Source organism: Cydia amplana, chromosome 13 (genome assembly GCF_948474715.1).
Source record: "Cydia amplana chromosome 13, ilCydAmpl1.1, whole genome shotgun sequence".
Lineage (NCBI taxonomy): Eukaryota > Metazoa > Arthropoda > Insecta > Lepidoptera > Tortricidae > Cydia > Cydia amplana.
In genome coordinates, this window is record NC_086081.1 from 8558537 (window position 1) to 8577002 (window position 18466).

At 40.4% G+C, this 18466-nt stretch overlaps 1 protein-coding gene across 1 annotated transcript in view; it reads right to left on the minus strand.

The window, feature by feature from the left end:
- Positions 1 to 1762: 1762 nt before the first annotated feature.
- Positions 1763 to 18466, minus strand: part of LOC134653488 (uncharacterized) — a 40034-nt gene continuing 23330 nt past the window's right edge. The window contains exons 18-22 of the mRNA XM_063508858.1: positions 17705 to 17894; positions 12182 to 12363; positions 5192 to 5381; positions 2462 to 2575; positions 1763 to 1898 (exon numbers count right to left, since the gene is read on the minus strand). Coding sequence (XP_063364928.1) covers positions 1828 to 1898; positions 2462 to 2575; positions 5192 to 5381; positions 12182 to 12363; positions 17705 to 17894 — 747 coding nt within the window. The 3' untranslated portion in view covers positions 1763 to 1827. The remainder of the gene's footprint in view (positions 1899 to 2461; positions 2576 to 5191; positions 5382 to 12181; positions 12364 to 17704; positions 17895 to 18466) is intronic.

The window sequence follows — 18466 nt, forward strand, 5'->3', positions numbered from 1 at the left end:
AGATAATAGGTACTGGGGCCGTGACGAGCTAACAAGCGTCTACCTTAACTATTTGTTATTATCGCTACCGTAAACCTGCCTGAGCATATTATCTTGAGTATACAAGAAAAGGAAATATTAAAACCTATGTACCTAATATGGAAAGGTGCGGGCGCCGTGATATTAAGAGTAAACGTTTGCAATACTGATAAATGTAGTCACAGCTTACACAGACTAAAAAATTTTTCTTCAGAATTGGTCGTTTTAACTTGTCCCGAGTTGCCAGTTATATCTAAATATAGCATTTCTAAGGTAGTTTTGACCTGCGTCATTTGTGGGTGGCCCCCGGGCCCGTTTATAAATTATAATATAAAGTGCTGCCGTTAATCATACAGTCCTCATATCATACATTTATAGTTAAAATCCGTTATTATTAATTTTTTTTCATCAATCGTTTTGTCATCGTGAATTTTACTAAATAATCATTTTTATTTTGATGATTTTGAATAAGAAGGAAAGAATATGAGCCAAGAGACTGTAGTTTTAAGGTTTGATTTAGCACTTCAACGTTACATTCTAGTTTTCTTTGTACAGTTGCCATCAGATATATGCAAGGTGCTCAAAAATATCTAAACACGCCTCTATTGTCTAGGCGTTAGAGTGCATGTTCAGATATTTTTGAGCACCTTGTATATGTCACCGTAAAATTGTAAACACTCGTCATATTATAATCTCGCTAGTTACATTATAAACTGACGGTAGGGAGATTATAATCTAACCTAACCTAACCTACGTTAGATTATAAACTAACGGGTTCACAATCTTACGGTGTCATATACACGGATGTTGTATTTTAACCCCGAAAGGCGGCCGTACAAAATTTTCCTCTTTTTAATTTGAACGCATAGAATTATAATATAGTTAATTTGGGATGAATTTCGTTTATTTGCGATGATTATTTGGTTTATGAAAGGTTCCAATTAGCTTGAAATGAAGTGTACATTGTAATTCACACTGGGCCTTACGAGATAAAATTTTAACGGTTTCCAATTTTAAACTTGACCAAACCTGTTTTGTCATGACAACATTGAGGATATTGTTAACCTTTTCGACGCCGTGTCAAACACAAAAGCTGTCACGCTGACGTGTCACCGGAGTGTCAAAACTGAAATGAACTTTATGCATATGCACGTAGGTCTATGTTGCTCTGTGGTATGTGACCGATTAATCCGTCTTTGGCGTTGGACCTGCGGTGCTGATATATCCGTCATTGGCGTCCAAAAGGTTAAATGTTTCACTAAAGGATTATGTTTTTCAGCATTAATTGAAGTAATTGTTTGTAAATATTTATAAATAAAAAGTATTTTTCAATTCGTCTTTTATTTTTACACGTGCGTTTACGTATCACAATAAATAATAAGGCATTTAATTTAGTGTTAATACATTTAATCTTAATGTATTCATTAATTCTAATGTTTTGTATAAGTATAGTAAAAGAAAACATTTTGAGCTTATTATTATCACAATAGTTATTAATACTTTTTTAATTTCACTGGTTTTTCTCCTTACAATTTTATTATAATAATACAGCACCATATCACATGTAGAGGCTATACATAGTACGCTTAGTACATATATAGTTTGTCAAAGGACTGTCTCATTTCAAACAGACAGAGAGAATCATACTATCTTTGTCTTACACTAGTACTAGCACCCAAATAAAAGGATGAGTATAGTTTCTTTTTGTTCTTATTTACTGACAATTTGGTTTGACCAACTATAGCTATTGTAATTCTAACTGTGATGCTATTTGAGTCTTGTCTATGGAAGTATTGAGGTAAGATTCAACTATTTCAGCTTGTAAACTTCTGGTTTAGGAGAAATTGCTTTCAGTATATTCTCCACGCTGAACGGCGTATCTGAAAAAAACAAATTACTGTTAATCTTGCCGCAATTATTCTTTTCACACCACCTATTCGGAAAAGAGCTTTTTCTTCCCTGCTAGGAGGGATCAAAGTGGCACTTTTCCTCCCTGCTAGGAGGGATCAAAATAACACTTCTATTGTAGCACACTATTAAAAAAAAAATTGCACATATTTTTTTAGCTTAAATAATCTGTTTAAGCATCAGATTGTGTCAACACTAAGATTTTTTTATTTTCCTCATAGTTGATGTGAAAAGCAGTATGTGTCACACGGTATCAAAATTATTTCGTCTTGGGCGTTAACACTTGAATCCCTCATTACGCTCAGGATTCAATGTACGCCCTTGACGGAAATATATCATTTTGATCCCTTGTAACACAAACTACTATTAAACCTTCTGTACATTTAGTAAGCAATTCCATTGCCCTGTATGTATTGTTGGTCATAGGCGCCGTCATTTAAAAATGGAATGTAATAGCTATACACAAGGTTGAAATTCCTTTCACTCCGATAATGCGACTCGTGCATTATAAAATAAATGGTGTTCGGAAACTTACCAACATCGATCCACTTGGTATCAGCATAGCCGTACTCTTTCCTGGCCTCGGCAATGGCGCTGCGCAGCGAGTGAGTAACGACCACGGCTAGCGTCAGCGCAGGCTCGCCAGTTGCTATAACAACGGTTCAGTTTTAACCGTCATTATCAAAAAGGCCGAAAGACTTCTATTACTGGATATAAAAGACTTCCACTCGGCATAAGCTTCGACCGTGCGCTACCCTCACAGACAAGACATCCTCCAGACTGAGCATAGTAGCGCTACCCCCTGTGCCACAAATATACGGTAGTTTTACTCCATTTTCGAGTCAAGTGTCTTTGTGCGACGTCCGTGTCTTTGAACGGACCAATCACGGCACGGGACTCGCTCACCTCGTCCCCCGCACCCCTGTATTTTTGCCATTTTTGGCAGCATCGGTTTCATGAAATAATTACTCTAAACTCCGTCTAGACATAGAGAAATATAGTAAGACAAGAGTGCTCACTCCATACATCAGTTCAGACTATGAATTTCAGTGTCTACATCTAGCATCGAGTAGCGGAACTATCAGTACTGCTACATCTATTGTCAAGTAGCAGTATTGATAGTTCCGCTACTCGATGCTAGATGCTAATAGTCTTTTTGGTACTAAAACTGATATATGGAGTGAGCACTCTTATGTATTTTTTTCTCTATGGTCTAGAGCAGCGGTCGGCAACCTTTTAGTAGCCAAGGGCCAAATAGTAGTTAAGGAAGTTGACGCGGGCCGCACTTTGTTAATATTTATGACTTTATCAGACATTGTCGTTTGTCAATCTTACATACAAAATAGCCAGGGAGGCTCGCGGGCCGCAAGTGGCAGGTTCACGGGCCGCATGGGGCCCGCGGGCCGCGGGTTGCCGACCGCTGGTCTAGAGGATTCCTAGTCTATGGCTTCCCTAATTGGTCCACCTTGTGTCATTTATTCATTCATTTACAATTGCTCTAGCTAACTAGGTAGCTCTATAAACGGAGGACAGTTAACCATTTTCACAGCACTTCGGTGGCAAATAAGCATACAGTCTGACTATTTATCAGTAAATGTTTGTCATAGCCTATTATTGGTCCTTGCTAGGCGTTTCAAACGCGCGTTGCCAACCCCTAAGAAATTGTAACTTCGTTTAACAGTCGGAAAGTTCACCTTTTTGGAGCGCAGTACGCCGACGTCGTTAGGGGCGTTCCTTTTGAAGCAGTCGCGGAAAATGTGCTGTTGCAATATAAAAATGCAACTGGTCAGTTCGGTTCCCTATGTAATCTTTTAAAAGAAAGAGCGAGCCGATGTACGCGCATAAATAAACTGTATGTAGCTAAAACTAGTATTTTATACAATCGTGATATAATGAAGAGCTTTTCAGTCGAGTACCGTGTTCACCGTGTGTGTGTGTGTGTTCTCCGCACTAAATTCAATTTTTAGACAGCTTTTGATTGGTCAATTTCATTATAGTTGACTAAACTGTATCGAAATGAATATTATAGTTGACTAAACTGTATCGAAATGAATATTATAGTTGAGTTGGGGTCCCATAGTGAAAAAAGTATGCGATTTCACTTTGGTATACGAAGTCTTAATTCAAGCATTGCAGTCGACGAGTAGAAAAATAGTACATTATTGTCGAGGTTCGGAAGTAGCTACTTGCAGGCTGAGGATTCGTTTTAAACGGACGACCTTGGGAGTCCGTTTAATTGAATCCGAAGCCAGCAAGTAGCCTTCCAGCCGAGTCATATATAGTGCTTTTCTCAAAAATGGTGCAAGAAATAGAAATATTTTACAGAACTTACAGAAGCAACGTTCTAATTTTCCATTAATTTTCACAGAAAAAAATACAACCATTAAAAAAATTAGCTTGCCGCCTTTAAAAAAAAAAAGTGTATTTTTCTGCTGAAAATACGCCAACCTATTTGAGACACCTAAATAGTCGCGGTACCAACATTAAGCCTGTAACAGACTATCGCACCGCACCGCGACCTTGGAGCGTCGCACCCATAAGTGAGAGCGAGAAAGAGATATCTGTTTCTCGCTCTCACTTACCCATAACGCTCCCAAGGTCGCGGTGCGGTGCGATAGTCTGTTATAGGCTTTATAATAATAAGTGCTGATCATCTGTTTGGCTGTTTAAGGGACTTATGCCTTCATTTGATATGGCCATTTGAAGTTTTAAAAAGTTTGGAACTCGTTAAATAATGGAATTTGTATGCGACATTGCAGTCCCGAAATCGAGACTGCAATGTTTTTAACTTTTTAATTTTTTGAATGACCATAAACTATGCACTTCGCGACCTATTTTTTAACCGGCAACGTCGACTTTGCCGTCCATTTTTGAGAAAAGTACCTTTGGATCGCAGCACGCCGGCGTTGTTGGTGGCGTTCCTCTTGAAGCTGACGCGGAAAATGTGCTTTTGCAATATAAGGCGGTGTAAAAATGCAACTGGTCAGTTCGGTTCCCTGTGTACACACGAGCGGTTTTTCTTAACAATAGACAATAGGATTAGCCTTCGGGGTCTATTAGAAAGCTACAAACTATACATACAGTTTATTTATGCGCGTACATCATCCGCTCGCTTTTTTAGGGTTCTGTACCCAAAGGGTAAAAACGGTACCCTATTACTAAGACTCCGCTGTCCGTCCGTCCGTCTGTATCTCACGAACCGTGATAGCTAGACAGTTGAAATTTTCACAGATGATGTATTTCTGTTGCTAGCTAAAACAAGTACCTTTGGATCGCAGCACGCCGGCGTTGTTGGCGGCGTTCCTCTTGAAGCTGACGCGGCAGTCAGTAGGCACGTCGCGCGCGCCGGGCGGCTTATACGTCCACGTGCGCGCCGTCAGCAGCCGGCCCGATGCGGCGTGTGCCAGGTGCTCGCTCGTCCACAGACCGAGGCCCATTATGAATGCGCCTTCGATCTGTGAAATTGAATCATCTCTATGCCGGAACCACACTTCGCTATGCGTTATTTGTTATGCGCGTTATTCGGCCGCATACGACGAAGCGTGGAGGGTTCATTTTGCTATATTTGCCCGCATAACGCATAAGCGCGAATAGCAAATACGCCTATCCGTCCACCTGTCGGTTTTTTGACGCACTTCAAAGGACACGAATAAGCCGAATATGCGTCTCGACTGCCCACGCTTCGTTCACTCATTCACTCGCTTACGCTTTTCAAAGTCAAAACGCACCACATATGTTTGGCACACCGGCACGAAGTGTGGATGCCGTGTTTGTTGTTCGCTCACATAACAAATATTTGAGCGAATACAGCGTAGTCGCATAACAAATAACGCATAGCGAAGTGTGGTTCGGGCATTAAAATTACAACGAACAATCGTGATGACTGTGGAAGTGTGGACAAAGATTGTACTGTTTGGTTATTTGCTAGCGGGCCTAGCCAAGGTGACAATCGCCGTCGCTACGACAACGAAACGCTTTGCCTCTAGGTATATCAATCTTCCATATTAGTGCGACAGTGATAGTTGCGTTTCGATCGCTACAAAGCGTAAGCGATTGGCATGTTGGCTACGCGACCTGTATCCTCAAGCAAATCTGTACATGCGACGACGTGATTTCCCATCACACGTATTATTCCGTCTGGTGGCGTGTTTTTCCGTCAACAGCCCATAAATCCATGTATCCTTTATAAATTCAGCATCAGTTTCCCATCTCTTACCTAACCCACATCGATCATGCTAACTCCCGACGTGATACTCCATGACGTGATTTCCCGTCAGACGTGTTTTTCCGTCCCTTACCTATCCTACCTCATGTAGTGAGGCCACACAGCTGATCACAGCTGATCAGCTGACAAATAGATAAATTATAATTCTTTTCACGCTTCAATAATAATCGGTATTCCAATGTAACTCGAGACGACACAATTATGATTCATTGCGATTTTCCACATGATTGAACTCAGACAAAGGATGTAAATTAGTATATAAGGCCAACAGTTTCTATTAAAGTATTCATTATTTACCCGACTATAGTGGTGTTACTTTCTACCCTTCCGCATCATAATTCATGGCGACCCTGCCAGTCGGGCTGCTTGAGGCAGCCCCAGTTTAGACGCCGCCCAGTAGCCCAGCCAGCCAGCCAGCCAGCCAGCCACTACCAACACCGCCTGTGCCCAACAGCAACCACCAGATGACTACGGGGCAGGACGAGTGCGGCATGCGCGCGCCGGCCGCCGACGCCAGCGTGCCCCCGCACCTGCGCTACAACACCGAGGCCGCCCGGCTCCGCACCTTCAAACACTGGCCCAAGAGCATGAAGCAGAAGCCCGAGGAGTTCGCCGAGGCCGGCTTCTACTACACCGGCCAGAGCGACAAGACCAAGTGCTTCTACTGCGACGGAGGACTCAAGGACTGGGAGAAGGACGAAGTCCCGTGGGAGCAACACGCGCGTTGGTTCGACCGGTGCGCGTACGTTCAGCTCGTCAAGGGAGGAGATTACGTCCAGAAGGTCATATCGAAGACGTGCGTCGTCCCCAAAACGGTACCCAATATGAAAACGAACAAGTAAGCACACCAACTACTTAAGATTATTATATCGCCTTATTAAAATTATCAGTTAAAATTAACATTAAGTATAATATTAATCAAATCCATACTTTATCTATCTATGGGAAGATAGATCTATAATCTTAATAATGTATAATCTATTCTTTAAATATGCAGATTCGTCTGCGAGCGATATTCCAAATTCTACTATCTATTTATCTATTAATACAATTTTAATTAATTTACGATTACTACTTTATGACGAAAAACAAAACATGAATACATGTAAAAAAACAACAAAATATACATATAAATACATATTCACCAGTTAACCACAAGTAATTAATTTTAAAGTAAACAAAAAACAAAAATATATTTTTCACAGTAAAAAAAAATGGTTATATATGTACATATAGATAAAATTAAATATCAACAACTTATTAAAATAAAACAAGTAATAAAACATACATATAGATAAAATTAAATATCAACAACTTATTAAAATAAAACAAGTAATAAAACATACATATAGATAAAATTAAATATCAACAACTAATTAAAATAAAACAAGTAATAACATAAAAACATTTTCTAATATCCATCAATAATTTCAACCAGTGCATCATTCGTTAATTAAAACAAATAAGCAAACAATACACATATAACGCGTCGCATGGTTAACTCAAAAAACTCTACACAATCAGCAACATTAAATAATTAACACGGGGGTGCATTCCATTATTCCCATCTTTGCAATTAAATTAAGTATATTATATATTTTAAAGGCCACAACATAAAAAAAAAAAAAACCACCTCGACAATAACACTAACATTGACGTCATACTAACATCATTTAGCTTCAGTAAAAACAAAACAAACCACTAACCCACCACCACCCATAACTAACAATAACACTAACATTAACATCATAATATCATAATTTAGCTTCGTTTAAAACAACAAGTTTCGAGTACATTAACTTTGACTAGCTGACAAACACTAGAATCTACTATTCCACACATTAAACAACATCACTTATGGTCTTTTCAAATTATTATCCAATTTAACATAAAAAAAAAAGTAGCTTTCACACCATTTGGTTTTCAATAGGTAACATATATTTAATATATTTTTGCAAAGGCCCTCTTAACCAGTTACAAATTAATTTCGTGTAAAAAAAAAAAAAACCCCAATCAAATCATATCACTATTACAATTAATCAATCAAACTTTTATTGGTAAAATAGAAGTATTTTATATGTCAGCACTTCATTACTATTCCAAAACACATTATTATTTTATACATGAAAACATTACTTACACAGAATATTATTATTATTTTAGGTCAAATAATTACAGCTTACATACACTTTAATACCTATAATGCGAATTATAATCAATTTTTTTTTAATATTATCTGTTCGATTTAATAATTTGATTTCATTTTTTTTATTGATTAACGATATAACTTATTTCTATGGCATGTAGTCAATCTGAGTACATATTTTGTTTTTAAATCTAAAAAGTGGATAAATAACAATCTTACATTAACATACATTAACTTACATTTATATATCAATAATATTCAATCCGCGAATCTACTACATAACTAATGAATTATTGCATAAAAATAAGAAAATGCCATCAGCCACTCACCACTCTCATATAAGTACTTATAACAACCAAATATAAGGAATAATACAAAAATTTAATTAGAAAAACAATATTCACATCCAACAAATTACCAATAACAACAAAACATACAAAGTAACACAAACATATCAACACTAACTACTAATCAACTTAAACATATGATTAATGGAATGCACCAGACTTGTGAAGGCCGCGCCACGCGTGCTCGTCACACGTCACCCAATACGGAAGCACATGCAACATATGCTATGTCATCTAAAAATTTCGAGTACATAGAAACAAGAAAAATAAATAACCACACAAAAAAAAAATTATACATTTGACGCATTAAAAAAAAAAATATATAAAACTAGAAATTATTCACAACACGTAATGTGATGATAAAAGCAAAATTTAGGTATTATACGAGTAGCTATAAAAAAAAAAATATATATATAATGAAAGAAATAAAATAAAAAGAAAGGAAAAATATAAATAACACATTGAGAGAGCTAAATCAGATAAGTGTTGCAAACAAACAATTAGCCTGATCACCTAAAAGTTATTGCGACTCTTATATGCTTTAAGTTTTCAAAATGATGGTTTCCTTTCAAAACTGGGAAGCTCGTGGAAATAAATAATGTAAGCAAGGTACACCAGGATACAACCAGGCAATAACCCTTGAAACCTAGACAATTCGAGCGAGCTCTCAATTGCAGCGGTCCTTGGGCACACGGAAAGTTTTTTACAGCTGTTCCGATGTGTGAAAACAACTGTCTGGCAATACATATTAACGCGTAATATGTATTAGCGCGCTATAATAAATAATAAATAATGAATTTTTGTATCCTTAATAAATATGTTGTATGTAAACAAAGGGTCGGCCGACCGAGAGCGCTATTAAAAGGCGCCGTGTACTTTTTAAAAGACAGGTGACAAGAATCACGAAGTCAGCTTACATTATTAGGTCACAATGCAGACATTACAAAATGGCTCATTGGCGATCGATTCTTGGAATAATAAACAATTTCCCAGAAATCACGAGCAAGAATTATGATTGAAAAAAAAAAAAAAAAGAAGAAAAAACCCAGGAAAATAATAGACACTATAACACTATTAGGATAGATTTTTTTTACCAAGCACTGAATCCTTGAGACATCATGGTACGGTCGAGTTACCTAGCATGAATGTCCTTGGACACATAGTATGTTTATTAATATAAACATGTGTTAAAAAAAAAACAGCCTGTAAAAAAAAACACATATGAAAATCTAAATATAACATTACACTAAATAAATAAATAAAAAACAACTCAATCAATACAGAAAAGAAAATAAATAAATAATTAAATAAATTATGAACCAAACAAATATATTTAAGAATAAAACTAAATTAAAACAAAGAATATCAACCATATCTAAATTAAACGTAATACTTACATTAAATAAATACCTAAAATTACAGTGATAATGATAAATAAATCAAGTAAATAACAATAAAAATATATACTTAATTAAATAATTAATAATAATAATTTTATATTTTACAATTATATTCATATTATAAAAAAAACCCTAACTTAAGATGAAAGATAAATAAAGATTAAAATAATAATCACATAAAATACCTTACATGTAAAATATGAATACAATACACGTTGTATTGTGTCAAGAATATAATAATAAATAAGCGAATTCATGAATAGTTTACATGTCGAAGAGAATTAGCAAAGATAAGTACCTAACAATCTACTTGCCATACCTACAATAGGTCCATATGATAAAATATAAAAATGAATAAAATAAAATAAAATAAAACCCACTTAATTTAAAAAGATAGAGTTTGTTCGTCATCAATGTAGAAAAATTCTTTGTAACCACATAGTTATAACTACCCAATGTATAAAGGAGCCAATTACTGTTATTCAAAATCAGGGTACAAATATTAGCATTCAGTAAAGCATACACACACACATTTTTATGAAACCTTTATATTATCAATGACATATTATCAAAAGTATTATTTAATACTTTTCGGCATCTAAAAAAAAAAAAAAAAAAAAATTAAATTAAACCGTAATCATATATAACAAATATTGTAAAACAAATAGACCCATTATAATTTTAACTCTTATCCCATAGACCTTAAGTATAGATTACAAAAATCCCAAGAGGATGCTAGAAATAATTCAATTAAGTCAAAATTATCAAGAAAAACTAATTATGATGAAAAAACCAATCCCATAAATTATAGAATAGGAGATTTAGTATTAGTGAAAAAGGAAAATAGAGATAAAATGGACCCAGTGTATACGGGACCATATACGGTAATTCAAGATCAAAGTGAAAATGTTAAAATATTAGTTTCAGGAAAAGAATATTTGATGCATAAAAACCAAACAAAACCCTACCATGTATAAATAAAAAACAAAAAAAAAAAGAACAAAAAAAAAGAAAATAAATACAAACACAAAAAACAGATAAAACCTAAGATCTAAGCACATGCCGCCATCCAAATAAGGAACCATAAGTAAAAGAGTGTCCTATAACGCATAACATGTAGGTAAAGATAAACACATATAGTAAAATTATAGTAAAATTACCTACTTATAGTAAAATTATTACATTCATGTTATTTATTTCCTCAATATATACTATATTACCCAAGTATTTATTTAGCCTAAACATTAAACCTATCTTCACATATGTCATAGTATCATACAGTATAATATTATAAATACATACACAAACATAAACATATATATATATATATATATACACATACCTATATTATTTTCTACACAAACTAAAATAGTCTTAGCCGTAGTGTTAAAAAAAAAAAAAAAAAAAAATCTATGTCTACATGTTAGTGCAACAATGCATTCAATAGCTATCTTAAAAATATAATGTTAGAAATAGGCATGTAAGCAAATTATGTATCCAGGTAGCAGTAAGATTTGTTAATTTAATCTTTAAGAACCAATATGTATACCATAGAATTAAGTACATATATTTGTAAACCAAAAATAGTTCTATAAATGTACTATTTTTGTCTCAAAAAAAAGGAGAGAGTTGTAGTGAGGCCACACAGCTGATCACAGCTGATCAGCTGACAAATAGATAAATTATAATTCTTTTCACGCTTCAATAATAATCGGTATTCCAATGTAACTCGAGACGACACAATTATGATTCATTGCGATTTTCCACATGATTGAACTCAGACAAAGGATGTAAATTAGTATATAAGGCCAACAGTTTCTATTAAAGTATTCATTATTTACCCGACTATAGTGGTGTTACTTTCTACCCTTCCGCATCATAATTCACTCAATCCCCGGGCTCATGCTACCTCCCGTGTCCTCCAGCAAGTCAGACCGTGCGACGACGTGATTTTCCGTCCCTCCTATCCTACCTCAATCTCCGGGCTCATGCTATCTCCCGTGTCCTCCAGCAAGTCAGACCGTGCGACGACGTGATTTTCCGTCCCTCCTATCCTACCTCAATCTCCGGGCTCATGCTACCTCCCGTGTCCTCCAGCAAGTCAGACCGTGCGACGACGTGATTTTCCGTCCCTTACCTGTCCTACGTCAATCTCTGGGCTCATGCTAACCCCCGTATCCTCTAGCAAGTCAGACCGTGCGATGACGTGATTTCCCGTCAGCACGTCGAGTTCTACTTCCACGGCGCACGCGCCGTACACGCTGTAGCCGACGAGCGCGTCGTTGTCCGACGTCATGGCGCTCGCTTGGAGGCTGATACCTGACGAATAAACATATAATAGGTATTCAAATTGTTATAAACTAACTTATGTTGGCAACAGTTTTAGTTGTCTTTGTATAATTTTGTATTAGGTATATGTATAATGACAGTAATTTTACGGTCCTGATGTAACCCGATAAATTATACGTATATTAGCTTTCATACCGGCGGCCGATCCATGTCCAATGTATAGACCACGTTAATAGTCGTTAAACACTTTGTCGCAGAAGACAGAGTAGTGAAAAGAGAATGCTAGTGTTCCCTATAGTTAGTAGGTACAACCGCCATGAGATATATCGGAGCGGCTAAAGCGCTCACAAATATCTGAACACACCTCTATTGTCAGGGCGTTAGAGTGCGTGTTCAGATATTGTGAACACCTTGGCCGCTCCGATGTTGGCGACTGTACTATTTCTTACCTTTCTTGTAGGCTCGCTTGACTACTACCTCCCACGTGGGCTCAGCTAGCTCTGCCCTCGCGGGCTCCATGCGAGCCGTCAGATCATTGCAAGCATTTACTGTCTCTCTCACTCTCACTGTCCCCTTACCTTTCTTGTAGGCTCGCTTGACTACTTCCTCCCACGTTGGTTCGGCCAGCTCTGCCCTTGCTGGCTCCATGCGAGCCGTCAGATCATTACAAGCATTTACTGTCTCTCTCACTCTCACTGTCCCCTTACCTTTCTTGTAGGCTCGCTTGACTACTTCCTCCCACGTTGGTTCGGCTAGCTCTGCCCTTGCTGGCTCCATGCGAGCCGTCAGATCATTGCAAGCATTTACTGTCTCTCTCACTCTCACTGTCCCCTTACCTTTCTTGTAGGCTCGCTTGACTACTTCCTCCCACGTGGGCTCAGCCAGCTCTGCCCTTGCTGGCTCCATGCGAGCCGTCAGATCATTGCAAGCATTTACTGTCTCTCTCACTCTCACTGTCCCCTTACCTTTCTTACCACCAGCCAGCAGACCAGCTTAGTAAACTTGAACGCCTTCAAAATCTTTGTATCAGATTTATATTTGGCCTGCGTAAATTTGACCATGTTTCCAACTTTCGTGCCCAGCTCAAGTGGCTCCCTATACGTCTTCGACGTAATTCTCATATATTAGCTCTTCTCTATAGCATTCTTTTCAACCCCGCTACTCCTTCATACCTTAAAGAACGTTTTAGTTATCTCTCCTCCGTCAGGCCTTCACGGAAATATCAACTTGTTCCCCCTCCTTCTTCTACGAAATTTTATAATGACTCCTTTACGTTTCGAGCTGTTCGTCTGTGGAACAGTCTGCCGTTAGACATTAGGTGTGCTAAAACTCTCCAAAGCTTTAAAAACCTTCTAAAGAATCATTACTTATCTCTTCTTTAATGTGCCGCTGTGTATATATTTATATGTATATATATATATATATATATATATATTTACTTATATATATATTGTGTTTGTATTTTTGTATGTATTTATATATGTATGTGATATTTGGTTATTTGGTTGTACCTATTGGTACATATTTATATAATAGTATATGATCGAATGTGTAATCTTCTTATTCCTGTAATTTATTTCGTGCTCTACCTGTTTTTAAAAGTTTTCTGTTCTTTATATCCTGCTACCCCAAGGTTGTCTGGAAGAGATCGCTTACAGCGATAAGACCGCCTGTTGCTACCTTTATTTACACTGTAAATCTGTTATTGTATTTTTCTTTGTGGTGCAATAAAGTGTATTTACTTACTTACTTACTTACTTACTTTCTTGTAGGCTCGCTTGACTACTTCCTCCCACGTTGGTTCGGCCAGCTCTGCCCTTGCTGGCTCCATGCGAGCCGTCAGATCATTGCAAGCATTTACTGTCTCTCTCACTCTCACTGTCCCCTTACCTTTCTTGTAGGCTCGCTTGACTACTTCCTCCCACGTTGGTTCGGCTAGCTCTGCCCTTGCTGGCTCCATGCGAGCCGTCAGATCATTGCAAGCATTTACTGTCTCTCTCACTCTCACTGTCCCCTTACCTTTCTTGTAGGCTCGCTTGACTACTTCCTCCCACGTGGGCTCAGCCAGCTCTGCCCTTGCTGGCTCCATGCGAGCCGTCAGATCATTGCAAGCATTTACTGTCTCTCTCACTCTCACTGTCCCCTTACCTTTCTTGTAGGCTCGCTTGACTACTTCCTCCCACGTGGGCTCAGCCAGCTCTGCCCTCGCGGGCTCCATGCGAGCCGTCAGATCATTGCAAGCATTTACTGTCTCTCTCACTCTCACTGTCCCCTTACCTTTCTTGTAGGCTCGCTTGACTACTTCCTCCCACGTAGGCTCAGCTAGCTCTCCCCTCGCTGGCTCCATGCGAGCCGTCAGATCATTGCAAGCATTTACTGTCTCTCTCACTCTCACTGTCCCCTAACCTTTCTTGTAGGCTCGCTTGACTACTTCCTCCCACGTTGGTTCGGCCAGCTCTGCCCTTGCTGGCTCCATGCGAGCCGTCAGATCATTGCAAGCATTTACTGTCTCTCTCACTCTCACTGTCCCTTTACCTTTCTTGTAGGCTCGCTTGACTACTTCCTCCCACGTAGGCTCAGCTAGCTCTGCCCTCGCGGGCTCCATGCGAGCCGTCAGATCATTGCAAGCATTTACTGTCTCTCTCACTCTCACTGTCCCCTTACCTTTCTTGTAGGCTCGCTTGACTACTTCCTCCCACGTTGGTTCGGCCAGCTCTGCCCTTGCTGGCTCCATGCGAGCCGTCAGATCATTGCAAGCATTTACTGTCTCTCTCACTCTCACTGTCCCCTTACCTTTCTTGTAGGCTCGCTTGACTACTTCCTCCCACGTAGGCTCAGCTAGCTCTCCCCTCGCTGGCTCCATGCGAGCCGTCAGATCATTGCAAGCATTTACTGTCTCTCTCACTCTCACTGTCCCCTAACCTTTCTTGTAGGCTCGCTTGACTACTTCCTCCCACGTTGGTTCGGCCAGCTCTGCCCTTGCTGGCTCCATGCGAGCCGTCAGATCATTGCAAGCATTTACTGTCTCTCTCACTCTCACTGTCCCTTTACCTTTCTTGTAGGCTCGCTTGACTACTTCCTCCCACGTAGGCTCAGCTAGCTCTGCCCTCGCGGGCTCCATGCGAGCCGTCAGATCATTGCAAGCATTTACTGTCTCTCTCACTCTCACTGTCCCCTTACCTTTCTTGTAGGCTCGCTTGACTACTTCCTCCCACGTTGGTTCGGCCAGCTCTGCCCTTGCTGGCTCCATGCGAGCCGTCAGATCATTGCAAGCATTTACTGTCTCTCTCACTCTCACTGTCCCCTTACCTTTCTTGTAGGCTCGCTTGACTACTTCCTCCCACGTAGGCTCAGCCAGCTCTGCCCTTGCTGGCTCCATGCGAGCCGTCAGGTCATTGCAAGCATTTACTGTCTCTCACTCTCACTGTCCCCTTACCTTTCTTGTAGGCTCGCTTGACTACTTCCTCCCACGTTGGTTCGGCCAGCTCTGCCCTTGCTGGCTCCATGCGAGCCGTCAGATCATTGCAAGCGTTTACTGTCTCTCTCACTCTCACTGTCCCCTTACCTTTCTTGTAGGCTCGCTTGACTACTTCCTCCCACGTAGGCTCAGCTAGCTCTGCCCTCGCGGGCTCCATGCGAGCCGTCAGATCATTGCAAGCATTTACTGTCTCTCTCACTCTCACTGTCCCCTTACCTTTCTTGTAGGCTCGCTTGACTACTTCCTCCCACGTAGGCTCAGCTAGCTCTGCCCTCGCGGGCTCCATGCGAGCCGTGAGATCATTGCAAGCATTTACTGTCTCTCTCACTCTCACTGTCCCCTTACCTTTCTTGTAGGCTCGCTTGACTACTTCCTCCCACGTTGGTTCGGCCAGCTCTGCCCTTGCTGGCTCCATGCGAGCCGTCAGATCATTGCAAGCATTTACTGTCTCTCTCACTCTCACTGTCCCCTTACCTTTCTTGTAGGCTCGCTTGACTACTTCCTCCCACGTAGGCTCAGCCAGCTCTGCCCTTGCTGGCTCCATGCGAGCCGTCAGATCATTGCAAGCTTTTACTGTCTCTCTCACTCTCACTGTCCCCTTACCTTTCTTGTAGGCTCGCTTGACTACTTCCTCCCACGTTGGTTCGGCCAGCTCTGCCCTTGCTGGCTCCATGCGAGCCGTCAGATCATTGCAAGCGTTTACTGTCTCTCTCACTCTCACTGTCCCCTTACCTTTCTTGTAGGCTCGCTTGACTACTTCCTCCCACGTTGGTTCGGCCAGCTCTGCCCTCGCGGGCTCCATGCGAGCCGTCAGATCATTGCAAGCATTTACTGTCTCTCTCACTCTCACTGTCGCCTTACCTTTCTTGTAGGCTCGCTTGACTACTTCCTCCCACGTTGGTTCGGCCAGCTCTGCCCTTGCTGGCTCCATGCGAGCCGTCAGATCATTGCAAGCATTTACTGTCTCTCTCACTCTCACTGTCCCCTTACCTTTCTTGTAGGCTCGCTTGACTACTTCCTCCCACGTGGGCTCAGCCAGCTCTGCCCTTGCTGGCTCCATGCGGGCCGTCAGATCATTGCAAGCTTTTACTGTCTCTCTCACTCTCACTGTCCCCTTACCTTTCTTGTAGGCTCGCTTGACTACTTCCTCCCACGTTGGTTCGGCCAGCTCTGCCCTCGCGGGCTCCATGCGAGCCGTCAGATCATTGCAAGCATTTACTGTCTCTCTCACTCTCACTGTCGCCTTACCTTTCTTGTAGGCTCGCTTGACTACTTCCTCCCACGTTGGTTCGGCCAGCTCTGCCCTTGCTGGCTCCATGCGAGCCGTCAGATCATTGCAAGCATTTACTGTCTCTCTCACTCTCACTGTCCCCTTACCTTTCTTGTAGGCTCGCTTGACTACTTCCTCCCACGTTGGTTCGGCCAGCTCTGCCCTTGCTGGCTCCATGCGAGCCGTCAGATCATTGCAAGCATTTACTGTCTCTCTCACTCTCACTGTCCCCTTACCTTTCTTGTAGGCTCGCTTGACTACTTCCTCCCACGTAGGCTCAGCCAGCTCTGCCCTTGCTGGCTCCATGCGAGCCGTCAGATCATTGCAAGCATTTACTGTCTCTCTCACTCTCACTGTCCCCTTACCTTTCTTGTAGGCTCGCTTGACTACTTCCTCCCACGTTGGTTCGGCCAGCTCTGCCCTTGCTGGCTCCATGCGAGCCGACAGATCATTGCAAGCATTTACTGTCTCTCTCACTCTCACTGTCCCCTAACCTTTCTTGTAGGCTCGCTTGACTACTTCCTCCCACGTTGGTTCGGCCAGCTCTGCCCTTGCTGGCTCCATGCGAGCCGTCAGATCATTGCAAGCATTTACTGTCTCTCTCACTCTCACTGTCCCCTAACCTTTCTTGTAGGCTCGCTTGACTACTTCCTCCCACGTTGGTTCGGCCAGCTCTGCCCTTGCTGGCTCCATGCGAGCCGTCAGATCATTGCAAGCTTTTATAGTCGCGAAGGCGACACACTCGCTCGTTATGCTACCGTTGCTGGCCATGGCGTTGGGAGAGGTGAAAGTGTCGCTACCACGGACTGATATCTACAGAAATACAAAGGTATTTTTGGTGAATTAAAAATTTTAGACACGTAGTTAAGGTCTTATAATATCTTAATTCGTTTATATCAAACGCGAGAGCAAAAGCAAATTTCGAAACGAAAATATCATGTTTAACGGTTTCGGCCGAAATGAGAGCAAAACGTTGGTTTCTGTTTCGGCAAAAATCCGGTTTCGATCAGACACTAGTGTTATTTTGAACGTATTTAGCATTGTGACTTAGGACCTACATTTGCAGAATAACACCTACTAAATTAGAATTAAGTATTCTGCCGAATATAAAATCAATTATCTTTATGTTTTATTTTTACGTATTGTAAGTATACAGAGTAAGTGCATAATATTTAGATTTAAAATTCTAACAAAGTTACGCACCACTATGTCGCATGCATCGTGCCAAGGGTTCATGAACATTTAAGCGTAGGTACCTAATACCATAGAGAAATAAGTAAGACAAGAGTGCTCACTCCATACATCAGTTCAGACTATTAATTTCAGTGTCTACATCTAGCATCGAGTAGCGGAACTACCAGTACTGCTACTTGACAATAGATGTA